This window comes from Seriola aureovittata, chromosome 12 (assembly GCF_021018895.1).
Source record: "Seriola aureovittata isolate HTS-2021-v1 ecotype China chromosome 12, ASM2101889v1, whole genome shotgun sequence".
NCBI lineage: Eukaryota > Metazoa > Chordata > Actinopteri > Carangiformes > Carangidae > Seriola > Seriola aureovittata.
In genome coordinates, this window is record NC_079375.1 from 13,488,320 (window position 1) to 13,507,527 (window position 19,208).

General features: G+C 40.2%; 1 protein-coding gene across 2 annotated transcripts in view; it reads left to right on the forward strand.

Annotated features, from left to right (window-relative positions):
* Positions 1–19,208, forward strand: part of LOC130179024 (adenylate cyclase type 1-like) — a 39,739-nt gene that overhangs the window by 12,749 nt on the left and 7,782 nt on the right. For both annotated transcript variants that reach the window (XM_056391730.1, XM_056391731.1), the window contains exons 4-8: positions 3,265–3,376; positions 13,614–13,741; positions 14,707–14,865; positions 15,566–15,707; positions 16,988–17,143. In XM_056391730.1, the coding sequence (XP_056247705.1) occupies positions 3,265–3,376; positions 13,614–13,741; positions 14,707–14,865; positions 15,566–15,707; positions 16,988–17,143 (697 nt within the window). The remainder of the gene's footprint in view (positions 1–3,264; positions 3,377–13,613; positions 13,742–14,706; positions 14,866–15,565; positions 15,708–16,987; positions 17,144–19,208) is intronic.

The window sequence follows — 19,208 nt, forward strand, 5'->3', positions numbered from 1 at the left end:
GAGTGAAAACATAACCTCCTTGGCAGAGGTAAAAAAATATCTTGCAAAAGAGCACTTGAATTAAAAGCATGCAGTCATCATGAGAATGTAGAAATGCCACAGTCTGCTGCTTCCACACACATAACATGAATCAAACATGAACTGAGACACACAGTATGTCACTTTGCAGGAGTCTGTTAGCAGCCATAGTAGGGATTGTTCTAAAAAGTGTGTAGAAGGCTAAACTATCACACCAGAGAGAGACACAATATAAAGTAACTCTACTACTCCAGGCAGACGTTGTAGTCGTTCAAAACCAGGCATCTGAAAGAATCAGCCGAGCCCTTTTATAGCAATATTTGGGGTCTCTGTTGACTCTTTACATTTTAATTCCTCACAGTTAGACATATTAGCCTTAACCTGTCTTTTAGCAAGACGACGTATTTTACTCTCATGGAAATCTCCTAAGGCTCCATCTATTTCTCTGTTGCTTATGGATGTCATGTATTTTCTTAAAATAGAACAGATAATGTTCTCTGTGAAAGGCACCTCAGCAGAATTCTTTCATAAATGGAACTCTTTCAAAAAATACTTCAGCTCCCTGACTGGGGGTCCCACCGCCGCCACCGCCACCTACACTCCCGACCCGACCCGATTTCTTTCACTTATTCCATTTTTTTTTTTTTTTTTCTTAGGCTCTTTATATAATTTTCCTGTTGTATTTTCTATATAATTGGTATATTTATTTATACATTATAATTTATTATTATTTATTAGTATATTATTATTTGTGTTATTTTCTATACAGAGATTGTGTTTGTGTATGCTTGACCTCAAGGCCTTCTTTGAGGGCCTGGGGGATGTTCCTGCTAAAAAAAAAAAAAAAAAAAAAAAAAAAAGGGAAACACTTATAATCATATATTTCTATATGCGTTGTTGTATCTCAAATTTAAAAAAAAAAAAGTCAGAATCTGATAATCTGCATTGTTAGTCGTAAGGAAAATTAGTCCGCTATGGATAATAGCCACCTGTCTATATAAAGATACGAGTCAATGAGTGATCAGCTTCAAATCTAACAACATGATTTCATAGCGTAGCTTGCAGCCTTCCTCTCTTCACTCAGCTGCTCTGCTCTGTTAAGTATGACATTTGTATTCGCAATAAAGAAAACTGGTTTCTTGTGAGAAGCTGAATGAATTAAAGACTGGGATTCTGACAAAAATAAAAGTAGTGGTAGTTCAAATCAGTGGGACAGTGATGTGATGATTCATTTTACATTTCAGTCCAGTTTAGGTTTGATGAAAGGTGGTTAATTCAAAACAATTTACAAGAAAAAACAGAAACTGTTTCGAGTCCAGAGCAAGTCATGAAACTGAATTTGTTTTGTAAGTTTGAGAGATAAATAACTGGGCATGTGTTGTGTAGGCTGATCAGTCAAAATCAATTGGTTGTTTATCCAGCTCTTTGCTCTATTGTTGGGTAATTCACTGCACAAATGAAAGATGCTTCAAATGTATCCATGCTGTGATTACGTGTTAAATTTTTGCCCACGGATCTGAAATATATTATTGCATCAAGTGCAGCCTTTTTCAGAGTTTTAGCGAATTCAACTTTAAGTGTTTACACTAACACAGTATTTAACGTTCCAAATATTTGTCACCCACAGATGGTTGCCAATTAAAACATTCACACAATTTGAATCCATCGCCGCTCATTACGGTGACATCTGTGAGACAACAAAATGACATTTAGCAGCTCCCCCTTAGAGATCCAGCACTCTGTCACATTGTGAAAACTCCAGCCCACATGAAGACGGCAGTCTGCCGTCAGTGCGAGAGCCGCAGACATTCAAGTTGTTCAGGACAGTCAGAGTTTGATGAGTAATCCCCTTCACACCCTCTGTTGGCACACAGCACTCAGGGCAAATCCTTCACAGGAAAAGTTCCTGTTCTGCTCTGATGCAGATTGATAATGAGTCGGTCTCCCAGGGGAACGAGGACCATATTAAGAGTTTTCAACACCAGTAACCTTTCCTCCCGGGGTGCATTGTCAAGCTATAATGAAACATGATGAGTAAGCACAAATCACATGCTTCAGGTATATAAAAAGTGGAAATAATGTTTGCCAACTCTTTAATGCAAAGATTGAAGTTGAGCCAATGTTTGAGATGTTCACACTCTTTGTGTAAAATGAAACGACAGCTGCGCAGAATTTTACATTTTTGTGGACATATTTGTGGAAACAGTGTCTCGGAGTCAGACCTCTGGGGCAATGGTGAACTGACATTTGAAGGCCAGCGTTGAAATTTCTGTGTTGTACTAGCGACTGGAGCGCGCCATATCCCTGCAGTCTACGAATGTTGATACGAGACAGTGTTTCCCCATTTTAAATTTTTTGATTAAAGACATCTGACGCCTTGTGCTGTTCTTGTTAGTGTTAGCTGTCTCTCTTTCATGGTTTATTTCATGGTCCTGTGGTAGCGGCGGCCAATAATAATAAGACTGTGAAAACTACAGCTATGGGTAACGGGTAGTCCTGTAACCTCACTTCTCCATATGTTACACTCTCATTCATCCTCAAACTCACAGCAGGTTAACTGCCCGTGTCGCTGCTGGAACAGATACCAAATTACAATCTGTCAGGACCAAAGATTCTAGGTAGAAAAATGAATAAAAGTTCAATTTCTTCTTCTTGCTAATTCAAATTTTGAACGCATGAGTGAAAATGTCAAAACAAACAGCAATGATACAAACGTTGAATTACTTATAAGTTCAACTTTAATACCTCAAGCACTACCAGTCGTATAGGGCATACCAACTTTCTGGAGGGAATACAAGTTCACTTGGAGATAGTGACAGCAGCTTGATGGTTGCATTATATCCTAGAATGGCTCTTCTCCAGCTCCCTAACAGGACATGTCTCCACCTTGATCCCCGTGAGAATGCTCTGTGCTTCTATTTTGAGTCGCTCTGCTTGACTGTGCTGCCAGTCAGTTAGAGAACGGAACAGACTCTCTCTCTCTCTTTCTCTCTCTCTGTTTTATTTTTTATTTTTTCCTGCTGCAGGTCATTAATTTGAATGTTTGATTAGTTCGCCGCAAACACATTATCCAACGAGAATGTATGAATTGACTTTGGCTCGGTGCTTCCTAAATACCATTTTAAATAAATTCCTGAAAGCTAATCTGATCAGGCACCCAATAATCTTGTTTCGTTGATACAGTATAACATGCTGCTATAAATAACCTGCATTGACTCAATGGCGTCTTTTCTCTCTCTGTTACAGCATCCTGTTTGCAGATATAGTTGGTTTCACCAGCCTGGCCTCCCAGTGTACAGCCCAGGAGCTGGTTAAACTACTAAATGAGCTTTTTGGAAAGTTTGATGAGCTTGCCACGGTGAGTCTGCTTCCCTTTCTTGAACAAATATCCCTCAATTACAGTCATTGTTGGCATAAAAAGCTGCTCATTTTCCCTGTGTGTACACAAACCTTGACACCGCAAGTGTGTGTGTGTGTGTGTGTGTGTGTGTGTGTGTGTGTGTGTGTGTGTGTGTGTGTGTGTGTGTGTGTGTGTGTGTGTGTGTGTGTGTGTGTGTGTGTGTGTGTGTCCTGCTTTGGCCACAGGCTGCTGGCACATGCCACTGTTGTACCAGCTTAGCATGATGTCACAGTGAATACTGGAAGCCCATATGATGCTTAATATGATTATCCGCCGCTTCATTTGAGGAAGAGTTGACAGACCTTTTTAATCTAGGCCAGATTTACCCAGGGCTAAACCTCGCCACCACTCTGGTTGTGTGAATGAACTGAATGAAAGCGACCACTGAGTTGCACTCGTCCCAATCACACTTGGTTGGCATGTGGAAAAGATTTCAGCTTCCCCATCTGTCAATATTTCACTCTTTCTTGATTTTCCATGCCGGAAATCCACTCAACTTTTGCTGCGAGTTTGACCGCTGCAGTTAAACTAGTCGCTTTGAAATATGACGTTGTCAGTACTGGTGTTACAAAAAATCTTCTTCAGGAGCTTTTACTATAAGTCTTATGGATCAGAATAAACACAATGTTTACAAAAAAAAAAAAGTATTCTTCCTTCTCCTGTGGTGTGAGTTTGGCTGACGCATGCAATATATTTGTTTGGTGAGAAGGTCCTGAGCCCCCGCAGATCACCCTGCCACAGCCTTATCTACATGTAATCTGGCCTCTATTACTTACACTAGGCACATGCCCTTGTCAAATCCATTAATCCATAGGATTACAACTAACCCTTTTTTGCTTTCATAGAAGGTTTTACTTGGCTGTGTTAAGAGCTTCTATTTTTAACTTGTTTGTTTACACTGCACAAAATTAGAACTGGCTAAAAAAGAGAGTGCTTCTCATTTGACTTGTTATTGTCAAATAATCGTCATTGCCTTTCCAATTAAAGGTGGATCAGTTGCTTTACCTGGCTGTTGCAGTTTAGTATGTCAGCCACAGTCCGTCTTTATCTTATGGAAAGTTGCATTTTACGATGATTCCATGCCTTACAATATACACACACACACACACACACACACACACACACACACACACACACACACACACACACACACACACACACACACACACACACACACACACACACACACACTCACTCACTTATAAGTCAAGTCATTGCAACAAGTCAATGCACTTTAATTCAAGGTTTTTTCCCTTTAATTTCAAAGTTGCTTTATTTAATTTAGCTTTGGATGATACAGTTTCACTTTCATCTCCCAAAGTCGTTTGGCTAGAAGAGACTCTGTCTTGAGCTACGTCAATTTTCTTGCTGTTGTGATTTGAGCTGTCTCATTCTTTTAGTTACAACTGAATAGATTGGTCTGATCTCCGCTTTGCTGCTGGCTGGGAGCCTCATATTACACTGAAAGGCTGTCCCCAGCCATGAAACTTGTCATCAAATGTTCTAGCCTTGCCCTGACCCAAAGCCCCACTCATTCTGATCCACTTTGGCAGGAAGTGGCAGTGCCAGTGACTCATAGTTGTGGTCACTGTGGGCACGCAGACTCTTCTCGTTCCATCCGAGGAGCGGGCGATGCCACATGGCCACTGGTTATCATCTCATAATACCATTCCAGCACCATCCCCACACCACCTGTCCACTCTTTGGACTTGTCAAGCTGCATGGGAAGTGGGCCAGGAACGCAGTGTTCTCCTAAAGTGCTGCTGATGTAGTAGACCAAGTTTCCTCTCCTCTCCTATCTCCTCTCCTCTCCTCCTCCTTTTATCCTCAAGTAGCTAACAGAGTCACACCAGTTTCTGAATTTCATACATAATCACCAAATGTAATCTTAGACAGTCACTGATGTTTTTGTGTTTGAGCATTTACAAACAGTGGGCCACTGTTCAACCTGATATCCATATCAGTCATCTTTAATGGTCACAAAGGAATGTGGTATTTCTGTCCACACATCCTGTGTCAGAGACAAGTGCTAATGAGAATTTCAAACTAATGTTAACTATTACAAATTTATATATATATATAGAACTTTTGTCATCATCTATGTGTTAGCACCCAAGTGACATTTATGTGGAGGTGTGTTTTTGGCCCACTGTGGAATGTAAGCTCCTAGCACTGGTTTGGTCTCCACCAAGCAAAGCTTTTTTTCTTTTTTTTATGCCTACAAGATGAAAGCTCTGAGGCTGATATAAAACACAAAATTTGTGGGCTATAGAACCAAAAGCAAACCAAAACAATGAGCTAAAACACTTCTCTGTGGGTTCTTCTTCACGTGGGGTCCTGGGGTACAGTGTCAGGGATGTTCCCTGATCAACCCAAGAATTTGCCAATTTGCTACTGGCTGCCATTGTTGCAAATATCAATATGGAGGCAGCAGTGGCGCTGGCAGGACTATATTTCATAGTACGCACAAGAACCGCCTGTCTGCTACATTTAGGCTTCCCACACACGCACATATGTCTACTTATCAAACGGGCGAGCTATCGGGATGGAGAGAGAGAGAGAGAGAGAGAGAGAGATGTTGATTTGTGTTTTTTTTAGCACCTAAAATACGCCTAACCCTAACTCTGATTAGCTTACCACATGCATTTCAAAGACCATGCTCCACATCTGCAGTGTCAACACTGGGCATCAAAGCACCAAACTCTTCCTTTATCTCCCGCTCTCCTCTTGAATCTAGACTCGTGAGTGGATGCTGCCAAGAAATAAGACAGGATCTCCTGTTGCCACCATATTATTTTCAAGATGTTAAAAACAAACAAACAAATAAAATCATTTAAAAAAATGTACGCACAGTGCTAACAGAATTACGGCTGCTGGCGCCACTGGGAGGCGGTGGAAAGGAGAACTTCTGAACTGTTTCATTGTATCTAGCTGTTGGTTTCAGGCAGCTACTCAGTGGATGGCAGCGGCAAATTTACATTAGAAATCACAGAAAACAGTAGTCTTGTCTTCTGTGGACTGTGGAGTATTAAGCTGGGAGGGGGGTAGCTTGGAAATTGAAGTTTACAGGAAACCCACTCACGCTGATCAGTATTTGCTGTTTGATCCCCACCACCCACAAGAACACAAACTGGGAGTAATTATAACTCTTCGCCATCGGGCTGAGAATCTGCCGACCACCGCTGAGACTGAGGACAAGGGCCGCAAACATTTCAGGAAAGCTTGGAAACCTTATCGCAACCCGAGCTTGGTCTCAGCTGAAACACTGAAAATATAACACTGGGCTGACATACAGAGCAGGCTCAGTGGTTATTCTATTCATGGCTGAAGTGACCGAGTTTTTTTGAGGGAAAGCAATAGAGGAGGGAGATGCATTTTAAAGAGGATGATAACCAGAATGTAAACTGACACACCAACTGGCCCCCTCACTCTGTAAACACTTCCTCTCCCTGGCTGAGTTTCCAACAGTCTGTCCGCATCCGGAAACAACAGATCCTGTTATGAGAGGGTCTCTGATGGTTGTTGTGATGCTATATAACATTAATAGCTCTGGACTGGATGTACTTTAGTGTGTGTATGCATGTATGTATGCGCGCGCGCATGTGTGTGAGTGTGTGTCATTGCTGTTTCCATGGCAGAGATTCACAAAGCTTTTCATTCTTGTCTCTCTCTTCTCTCCTCTCGCAACACCTCCCTGCATCACAGCTTTCAGACTCCTCCGCTCCTTGTCTCTCAGCTTTTTGATTGACATGCAGCAGCCTACTTCCCTCAACTGTGTCTTTTATGCCCCGTGGTTCTCTGCACTCTCTTCCTCTCTCATGTTTCCATTTTTAGGATGGCTCAATGATGTATCTATCTACTGTCTCTGACTTCCTTGACAAGTCAGAGTTTCCTTTTCATTCACTCGTATATGACTGCGAGAGCACAACCTGCAGCGCATGTGCAGCGCATGAATGCACGCTGAAGTTTTGATAATTCATTGCCATATTTATCCTTGAGTCATTTTTCCACTATTTTTTAAGAGAATAACAGTTCACCCAAGGAGCATTATCTGACATTCAATTGTCAGAATTATTATTTTATTATACTGTAAGCACGCCGTTAATTGCCAGTATATGAACTTGGGGACCATTCCGGATGATAAAATAACTTTTTTTAAAGTTTTTTTTTTTGGCATTCTTGCCTTTATTTGGATATTGAAGTTAGAGACAGACAGGAAAGTCAACGAGAGAGAGAGGGGATGACATGCAGCAAAGGGCCACGAGTTGGATTCAAACCCATGGCCACTGCGGTTGGGACTAAGCCCATGTGGTGCGCGCTCTACCAGGTGAGCCACCGAGGCGCCCCGATAAAATAACGGCTGAGCCAACACCAACTTCAAAACCAGAAGGGCTAATAGCAGACTGTTCTTGAGAAAGTTGAGGAGTTTCAGTGTTGACAGATCACTCTTGAAGTTTTGTACAGTCAAGTTTAACTTCTGCAATGACTTTCTGTTGGTTCATTAACCTCAGCATGACGAAACAAAAAATCAAAAGGATCATTGGCACTAACTTGAATGATCTTGGCCCTGTTTATCAAGTAAGAGCCACTCGGAGGGCAAAGGTCATTTTGGCAGACCCTCATCATCCATGCAGAGTTTTGACTCCTGTCATCAGGGAGGAGATATACTTTCCATAAGAGGATCAAATCAAATAGATATTTGAGGTAATTTGTTCCATTAGCTGTTAAGGTTTTAAACAAGATGTATTTACATCCAGCTACTGCATTTTGTATCGATTTATGTCTCTATTTATTGTATTATTTCATTTTATGATGTGTATTGATTGTGTTTACTGCTGTAGCAAACCAAATTGCCCCTCGAGGACAATGAGCACTTTCTAATCTAATCTAAGTGGAAGAACTAACAAATCAAATACTCATCTAGTCATAACCTGAGATGCAATTTTTTTTAGATGTCTGTTTGTTGAGGAAACTAGTTCTTTCAAAGGTTCCCAAAACAGTACAACTACAAACATTTATGTTCCCAAGGAAAGTGGAAAAAAAAGAAGTTAACTTTGAAAAACCTGTTCAAGCGGCCTTATAGATCATTTGTACATCTGCGGGTTTACATAATACAAAATCTTATGCCAAGAAAAACAGAGCACAAAAGTAGTACCACTGGTTAAGATGCTAGCAACAAAAACTATATTATTTTTAGACTAAGCGAAAAGACTGTTCAGTGCCCACACTGTGACAGCTGCCTGCCAGAAACTAAAGTCTGGATTTAAGCACAACTCAAATAACCCTGTTTGGGTTTGTCTCATGAACAGGTGCAGGGATCACTGTCAAGTCCTTCAGCTTCCCTCAGATTGCCTGTGTGCTAAAACTGTGGACTGGAGCAAAGCCCAAAGCAAACAACCCAGCTTGAAAAAAATCTAAATTAAAACAAAACAAACAAAACAAAAAACCCCCCCAAAAAAACCATGGTGATAGTTGCTATTGCAGTGAACATACCGTAAAGTAATGTGTCCTTCCACAATCCTGGGGGTCTTACATGGAGTTAAGATATCTAATAGATATAATAAGATATCCTGACTGGATGCTACCCTTCCCATAATGCATCTCTAGCATCTTTTGTTAGACCCTGTCTGTACTGGTAAGAGAACTGGTCTTTTAAACTACACAACCCCAGTTCATAACGTTTGCCTTTTCTGTTTATAGTCTCCAAGCACACACCAATAATTTAGAGGGGGGGGGTGTCTCCAATACAGTTCATAAGAATTTGCTCAGTTAGATACTGATTTAATGGAAAGGCTGCATCTATGCGTCTACATTTATTTACAGTGCTCACAGGAAGGTGTTTATTAATATTATGACAGTGAGCCTCACAAATTCAGAACTTATTCTTTCACTTCATTGTGTTACATTGTCATATCTACTGTATCACAATCACTCACTACTAATTATGTTAGAAGACAGAGAAAAAGACAGTGGGTGTGTGTTTGCGCTATTTCTCACACCCATATACTGCAGGCTACTTGTGTGTCCAAAAGTGTGTTAAAAGCTGCCCAAATTTATTTCACTTTTTTTTTTTTTTACACCATTTCCTGTTCCGATCAAATGTTCAGAAACCAGTTGCATCCATGAAAATAAAACATGCCACTGAGCATTTGTTATTTGTCATAGCTGTTAAATATATCTACATTAATAGATTTACTTCACAGATTTCCAACACCCGCTCACTCCTGCCCACCAGGTTGAGGTGGGTGGAGGAAGTGTTGATATGTTATTAATTTGTTGCTGCACATAAATGATTGTACATTAATTCAATAAGAGAGTTGCTGACAAAAAGGGAAATGCCTAGTCACCGCGTGCTCGCTTACATGCAGGCAGAGAGAGGAAGAAGTCAGTGCAGAGGAGGGGGGTGTTGAGGGAACTATTGTGGCACTCTTAAAGATTTTGCCCAACAGAGGTCCATTGCAATGAATCACTGTCTGCCTACATTGATGAAATGTTGACGTGAAATCCTTCAACAGGCCAAGGCAGATTGGAAAAATGTTAGTTTTTGTCGAATATATGTAATAGCCTGATACAAAATACATAAAACAGTGTTTAATTAGAATTAAGAAAAAGTCATTCTCAGCTGGTTTCTGCTGCTCTACAGTTTTCAAGCCGACAGAGCGCAGGTTCAGAGACAGACAGTGGCAAACACACATTCTGTCTTTTGTCCTTTCAGCTTCCCAAAGTTACAGGAGTGGGGGCCCTAATCTTTAGCCCCATCAATAATGTGTACACAGCGCTGATCTTTGTCTGTGCATCAAACACTGCTGCTCTCTCCTTTGGAGACTTGTAGGAAATTAACTGCTGCTACACTCAGCTGGCTCATTTTTTCCTTCATAATCATTTACCAAATGTTCCCCCTTCCCTGTATTTGTCTCTGTCTCGCCCTTTTTGTCTTCCTCTGTTTGTCTGTGTGCACTCAAGTGTCTGCTAATTTGCATCCCTGCGAGCATATGCAGCACATTACTGTATGTAAGGTGCCTGGTAATACAACTACAGCACACTTTGGATGGTTCTGCTCTCAATATATACACACACACACACACACACACATATATATATATATATATATATATATATATATATGGTGATCTCACTGAATACATGACATAAATTATCCAAAACAATGCTCTTCATTTCTGATGGAAATTGAAATAGGTCTGCTTCATAGTCCCTAACAGACAGTACCCATCTTTTCTGACCACCCAGATTGCCCACAATGCATCAGTCACATGACAGTGGTAATCCTGCTTGGGTCTGAATCAGCTCCTAAGCCCTCGCAGTGCAGATTAGCACAGGAAAAGTACAGAGTAGGAGACTCTGTAAGTACCAGGGCTTTCCCTGCTTCCTGTAGCTTCAGCCAATGTTGGTAGCACCATCTGTTACTGCGCCACTATGACCCGAGTTACCACAAAGAGACCTTTATGTTACAATAAAGAAAAGTTTTTTATTATCAAGTGAAAATGACACTTGTAGAGGACAGCAGTTAAGTGTCATCACAAAGTATTTAAATAGCTGCTGCATAAGTGAATATATTCAGATCCAGCTCACCTGATACCAAATTTGAGACCTGTTCAGAGTGAAGCTCCATATTTCCAGTGTTTCAGTGTTCACTTACAGAAAAAAACAACGACTTTGTCGCAAAGATATTTTTTTGTTAATTTTAGCAGGGCTCATTCCATTGACCATGAAGTCAGTTTTAAATGTTTTATTTTATGAAAACATTAAAAAACACTTTTTTTGATCCCCAAAAGGGAAATTAGCAGCACAAGATACATAAGACATATGTGCCAGGTCCAATAGTGCAGTTTCCTCATATTGCAAAGCAAACTAAGTAGCCTTAATGTATGTGAGATATAGACATTTATTTTCTAAGTATGAATATTTTTGCATTATAAATATATTAAAAGTTGTGTTAAAACAGCATAAGTTGATATGAAATAGGTAATCATGATATTACACATAATTATTGTATCTCATCTGAGATCAATAGTTACTATTTCAATTTTGAATTCAATATTCAGGACAATATTTTAGCAGAAAACATCAGTCTTTGCCAAACTGCTAGTACTGGTAGTGCTCTTCCCTTTGCACCTTTGTGCCTAAGAATACATTTTACATGAACAGCACACGTGTCTCCATGTCACTGAGCACTCAGAAAGCATGACCACAGCATGTAAAGCTACACGATAGTTGTAGCGGATAGTTTGCCACCAGCTGACAAGCCCGAAGCTTTCACTGTTTTCTGAAACTCACATGGCTCGCTTGTTAAAAATAGAGCATCCGTCTTGTCTTGTGCCCACCGATGTGCATAATTATGAGTCTTTTGTGCTCTTCACACGCATGGGCAGCGATCCCATTACCTCCATGGAAACAATAAAGGGTTATGAGAAGGCGTCCACGGTAACCCGGTCTCCCTGGTAAAATGAATGTCTGTTGCTCATATCCTCTAATAATGGGTTATAGCCTATTTGTAAGCCGCCTTTTCATGCCACTGCTTATTGTCCCTAAAAAGTGAGAGAGTGACTCACCTTATTCCCCAAAGTGAGATTGACCCGCTGATTTAGCGCTGCATTGTGGGAACCATTTCAATGTTGGTGTAAGTTCAGAATCTTAAGAGTTTGCATGGGATAAGGAACATGCAATGCGAATATCCGTCCGCGTGCAGATCCGCAGCTGATTTGTACCTTTAGTGATTTATTTGGCCACGTAGGCATCTCCTCTACATGGAGTCACTCTTAGTTTATCCTTCACTGATGCACGGCCGGAAACCTTTATAGATATGGTTGGGTACGTCCATGTGGCAGCAGTGATAAAAAGCCAACTTTCTATTGCCTCCATCTGTCTGCTTTGAACTGTACTGTTGCTCATAAAATTGGAATAAAATATTTTTTTACCTCTTTCCATTAAATGATTGTGACAATGTGATTTATTTCATTTCACCTGGTTAATTGGGACACATAATGTAATTATTGCACCTGGTCAAAAGTTATTACTGACACATTTAAATAGGAAGAAACAGAGGATTGTGTCTGAAAACAAAATGATTCCAACTTTATGGGCAACAGTGTATATGGCCACACAGCAGGTGATGTCATTGGCATTTTCTTATGTTTATGCTGTCAAGAAAACCAGGCTCGTATAAAACACAAATTTGATCCAGGGACATCCATCTATGAGTACTTTGCCATTTCTGACAACATTTGCGCGGTTGTGATACCCTCACTCTGAGAAGGGGAGACAGAGATTTAAAGCAACAGTTCGATGTTTCCACTTTCTTGCAGAGAGTTAGATGATGTCTGTACACCAAATATGAAGCTACAGCCAGCACCCGCTGAGCTTATCTTAACATAAAGACTGGAAAATGTTGTTGTGAAAATACAAGTGTGGACCAGATCTCATTTGACATGGCTGTTACACATATAAACAGGGACAGTTGTATTCATCTGGCTTAACCAGGGAATCATTGAGTTGAATTATGGTTTTTATAGTAGAGGGTTTTAGCTTTATATGACACGTGCACTACTACGACAATGGATCTGCCTCTGTGCCTTTGCCATTTTTGATGTCTCAAAGAGCCCAGATGGATTAGAAACCCACTGTATTCCAAGGTATTATATTGACTGTCCTGATAGGAATCCTGTTATTGAAAGTCAAAATATATGTCCTGCACACTACAGTGTTATGATGAAAGTTTTAAGGAAAAACTTTCTAAGTTTAAAAAGCCATCTCTCCTTCACCATGAACCCAATCGACCTTGGGTAGTGCAGCAATGGATAGCTTGAAGCTAGACTTACAAATTACACTGATGGATATGGATCAGTGTAATGGATAAACTATAATTAAATGTAAGAATTTCTGACTCCAGCACCACCGGTCTCAGGCACCTCTTTTGCGACTTTTTGATTAAAATGGAGGAATGCTGCATTTTTATACCCTGTTGTGATGTTTTGAACAATTACTTAGCTCGCCATGACTAAGCTTTCATTTTTCATACTTTAAGAGGGCATCACTACTATATCACCAGTTTGTGTTTGATGAAATTAGGAGATAAAGATGGATATTATTACTGACTGGCTCATATTGGCTCATCATTCATGTAGGAAGACATGGAATCACTTTTTTCTCTCTCCTCTCCTATCTTTTTGATTGACAGGAGAACCACTGTCGCAGGATTAAGATCCTGGGGGATTGCTACTACTGTGTGTCTGGACTGACCCAACCCAAGACTGACCACGCCCACTGCTGTGTAGAGATGGGTCTGGACATGATTGATACCATAACGTGAGTGGACACATTTGTTGATGTACTGAAAATACATCCATTTTTCTACATGCAAACGAATGAAATCATCACTATGTGTCTAATAGAATGTGCTTCCAAACCGACACTGTAGAGGCTGGAAGAGACTGTAATCTTTTATTTTATTCAATTCCCAGTGTTTAACTGAGTCCATGATGAGAGATTTCCTTCAAGTAGGGCAAACTGCAGCCTGACTAGCCATGTGTGCTGTGAGTGAATTCTAACACTGAACATTTGAGGGAGCAGAGCTACAGTTGGCTGAGAGAAAAACACTTTAATGGATAAAAAAGGTGCTTATTTCCCTTGCATACCCTGCATAGTTTGGAAAAAGGATGAAAAGACAGTGAGAGAATGAGATGCAGCAGATGACTGAATCAGATACTTTCACAACTCGACTGGAAGCCTGTTAATTAAGATTTGATTTTTTTCCTCAACACTGATTAAATAAAAATAATCGGCTTGGCAGTCTGTTTTGTTCTTTAGTCTATTTTGGTATGTTAGAGTATTTTTGAACAGCGTGTGTTCCCTGTCCACTTCCTGACAGATTGCCACATCTATTTACAAAGAGTGCTCGTAGGCACAGATTTTACATGATTCTGAATCAGTACATGAAGATTATACAATGATAATAGGAGTTTCTGATGTAATGTTTATCTGTGGGTGTACTTTTTCAAATTTATTAGTAGTATATGTCTTTATTAGTCTTTGTTAATGTCATATTGTGTTTTTTGTTCATATTTGTGCTTGCTATAGATATAGATATATAGATATTTTATTGTACATTACCTTTTTATCAACAATATTTATTCCAGTTATTATTTATTTATTGACTATTGCGCTTTATTTTGCTTGTCTGGTGTATGTAAATGCAAACGATTAAAGTAAATCTGATATAGATATAGATATAGATATGACCTCACTCCAACACCCATGTTCTGCCCCTGCAGGTCAGTAGCAGAGGCCACAGAAGTCAACCTAAACATGCGCGTGGGCTTGCATACAGGTCGGGTGCTCTGTGGAGTGCTGGGCCTCAGGAAATGGCAATATGATGTTTGGTCCAATGATGTGACCCTGGCCAATGTGATGGAGGCTGGAGGACTACCTGGGTCAGTACTAAACATTTTATATGAACATGAGCCTCATCAGCTATGGACAAAAGTTTTCTTTGACTCTGGTGCCCTGCAAATATACCGTATCTACTTTTATTCTTTATTTATTTATTTTTTCATTATTTATTATTTATTTATTTGGATGCCCACTAGCTTCCGGATAAGTGATTGGTAGTCTTGCCAGTAAAAAAAATTATCACCAATTTAAAATCACACAGAATCAATGGAACAATCAAATCATGTGATATAATATTGTCTCTTCAAATCTTATTTTGCAGTAAAGTGAGGCTTTTTTTGGACTCAATAGCCTCCTTGCCTTCTTGATGCAAGTGGTTTAAATACTGGTAACTGTCATTAAACAAGGCAAACTGCAGTGGAAACAAGTGCACTCGCCTCAACCATACAGTCCAATTTTTACTTGTTTAAAGAAAAATAAAATTTGTCAGAACTGACAATAAGCCAGATGACCCTTTCCATGTCAGTTTAAATGGAATTACTGAAAAGAATACTTAATCTTTACATATTCTCATATTTGTAAAAATACCCACATGAGCAGGATTTCAGCCCTTGTCTTCTGTAACACTTGAATCTTCTGCCAATGAGCTGCCCAGAACTGTTTGTGCCAAATGCACCTGCAGCTGCACTGGCTATGAGACTAGTTGTGTTGTGTGTTATGCCTGCCCTGTCTGTGCCACAGGAAAGTCCACATCACCAGATCTACACTGGAGTGCCTAAATGGAGACTATGAGGTGGAGCCTGGAAACGGTCATGAAAGGAACGCCTTCCTCCAAAAACATGAAATTGAAACCTTCTTTATAGTGCCATCTCACCGACGGAAGGTATCGTATTGTAATTCTGTACTGAGGAACATATATTCCAGATACTGCATGTATTCCTATAAGGAAAATGATTAAGATGACACCAATAGCTGTGAGTCAGATGTATGTTAAGATGAGACTTCCTATTAGTCCTTGCACTAAGCCGAACCCTTTAATACCCCAGACAGTGTACTGTACACATTAGCAAAGCTTCTGCAGGTTGTATGCTAATCCATATTAATGGACCCATGTGGTAAATCAGAGTAGGCTAGGTTGACAAAGCAGGCTTATCTTGACCTGTCTTTACCTCTGTACCAATATCTACAATAAAACCATCCTTCAAATAGAAATATAGTGTGACTACAGGATCCAGCATCGTATGATGGAGCTCTCACACATTTGTTGTTGAGCTAATCTCACTTCCAGCCTGTAATGGATTGGACTGGGCTATAAAGAGAGAGGAAGAAAAAAAAAAAACAGCCTGTGGCATCTATCATCTCAAATCTGCACTGTTCGACAAACTTACAGAGATATGTGTGTGTGTGTCAGTGCATACACATAAACACGCACAACAGATGTGCAACAAGCAGCTGGAGAGGGAATTTCAGTCTTGTCTCTCTATCTATCAGGCCTCCTCTTCCTCCTCCTTCTCCTTCTCCTTCTCCTCCTCTCCTCTCCTCTCATCTCCTCTCCTCTCCCTCTCCTCTCATCATTATTTCTTGCAGCAGGTTTCATGTTATGCAAGATAAGGGTTGCACATAGGTTACATGCGGTCCTTATGTGAACCTGTAACATCCCAGTTGCGTGTATTTTTCTTTGATATGTGGGAGACTTTGCTAATCCTCTTAATAGAGCTGCTGGTTAGACTTCATCAAAGGCATGGCTCAGAGAAAGATGTGCCCTGACTAAGCTGTGTTGGATAGGCTGCTACTCTCTCTTCTATAGTGTCTTTAATTGCTGCTGCTTAGGGACACACTCTCAACTTTGTGTATCAAATAAAACACACGTTACTACAAATGACACACATACATTTCCTGAAACCCTTTATCATATGCTAGATCTTCATCACGTTTTCAAAAAGAGTTTTATGAAAGAGAAACAAGGACAGCAGAACAGTAACACTTTCTATTTAAATTCCTGAACCTGATAATAATGATTGCATGCGTGTGTGTGCATGAGCATGAGTGCACATGCATACTGTCCAGTGCCTGTGCATGAGTAATAGACCCTTACATAATATATATATTACTGTGTGGGATATCATGACTTAATCCTTGTTCCCATTTCTTATCTGGTGACAGATATTCCCAGGACTGATTCTTTCGGATATAAAGCCCGCCAAAAAGATGAAGTTCAAAACTGTGTGCTACTTACTAGTGCAACTTATGCACTGCAGGAAGATGTTCAAGGCTGAGATTCCCTTCTCCAATGTCATGAACTGCGAGGACGGGGATAAGGTATAAACTCTAAGTGTCTGTGTTGACTTTTCTGTGTTTGTTCGTGCTGTGTAGTAACTAAAGAAAATATACAGTCTGAATGTCTAGAGTTTCCTACAATAGTGGACAATACATAGTACAGGTTTGTTTGAATTACCTGAATTTCTGTATGCTCCTAAATGTGGCCTGATCCCTTTATTTAAACCAAAACAAAATATTTATTGTGTTTATTCAGGGTATTCTATAAGCATCACAGTAGAAGTAAGATGGACATTAGTGGTGAAATTACAACAATATCTTTCAGGTAAATGCTTTCTGTAGAAATGTACGGCAGTTATTATTTTATTTATCTTTAGATGCCTTGACTTCAGGTCATGCCACAACATGTCAGTGAGCTTAACATCAGGACTCTGACTCGACCGTTCCACAATGCAAATTTTTATGAGCTTAAGACATGAGCTTAAGCTCCACAGAACATTGTTTCAACTGAGAACATCCAAGGCATCTTTGGCAAACATTCGAGGAGTAATAATGTGTTGTCCTGGTCTGGTTCAGTGGCTTTCTTAATATGAACTTGTGGACATACAGTAGATATTAGGCTGTGCAAGAAAAGCTCCTCTGTCCATAGCTGTTATGCCTCTTCCTAGCAGAAACAGTACAGCCATCTTAAGTGTGTTTTTGCATGTTATGTGTTACATAAGATATTGTTTATCTATGTGTTATGAATTAGCTGTATTAGCTAACCACAGTTTAGGAGAACACAATTCAGGATTCCCAGTAATTCAAAAACTTGTTTTGCAACTGTCAGTAAATAAATATATGGCTTTCACAGGATGTAGACTACATCATAAGAAGGTATGGAAGATGGTGAGATGTGTTCGGAGTGCACGATCCTATCAGCTATAATGACCTCAGCATGTTTCTCCTGCCAGAGACCAACATACCATTCCCTTCGCATATACTGTCAGCGACTCCGGCAATCTGGCTAAATGTCAAAGAGCTTATTTGACCTTGTGTGCCTGGAAAGAAATCCTGTGGCCTGGCATCTGTACAGTTCTTGCACCAGCTGTTTTAATCCAGATTTGCAGTTTTTTGTACGTCTGTGTGTGTACGTCTGTGTGTGTGTGTGTGTGTGTGTGTGTGTACGTCTGTGTGTGTGTGTGTGTGTGTGTGTGTGTGTGTGTGTGTGTGTGTGTGTGTGTGTGTGTGTGTGTGTGTGTGTGTGTGTGTGTGTGTGTGTCTGCATGTGTGTGTATTCATTACATTGTGGGGACATGAAAACAGGCTCACATCTTCACATATGTTAATCACTTATATGAGAGTTAAGACTAAGATCAGGGTTGGTAAGACATGTATATGGTGAAGGTCAGGGCAAACATCTGGGGAATTGATTTATGTCAAAAACAATGTCCTCACAGGTATAGTAATACAGTGTGTGTGTGTGTGTGTGTGTGTGTGTGTGTGTCTGTGTGTGTGTCTGTGTCTGTGTGTGTGTCTCTGTCTGTGTCTGTGTGAGGCACACCCAGTTTTGAATAGATCAAGAGTGTGTTACATGTATGTCAAGAGCTGATTGGTTGAAATTTTGAAAACTTAATTTAGCATCATCTTCCAGCTTTTATTATGTTGCCCTCAGTTGCTGCATCCAGTAGATCTTTCCCTCACACTACATGTTTGTGTCTCCACTTATACCTGCATTACCAGTAATGACAACATCCTCACTGCATAGACAGAAGGCAGATTAGTATAAAACAGAAAAATGGAAAAAGGAAAAAGGGGTGACAGGTTAAGTCATGCATACACCTTCCACTGAATGGTAATTTCACATTCAGACCACAAACTCTTCAGCTGTGTGAAATGACATATGCATTCAAGGCACGACTGGGGAGCAATATGAGGGACAGAGGATGAATGAATAGGATTTTTGGTGCAGCAGACATATCGTCTGCGTGATGTGTCCTGTGCTACGTTGACCACAATATAGAACGCAGGGAGAAGTCATTATCTGCAGGCCACTGTGTTACTGCCTTATGAATAACACGAAACCAGAATGTGAGGGAGGCACAGCGAAATAAAGGATGGAAATGGG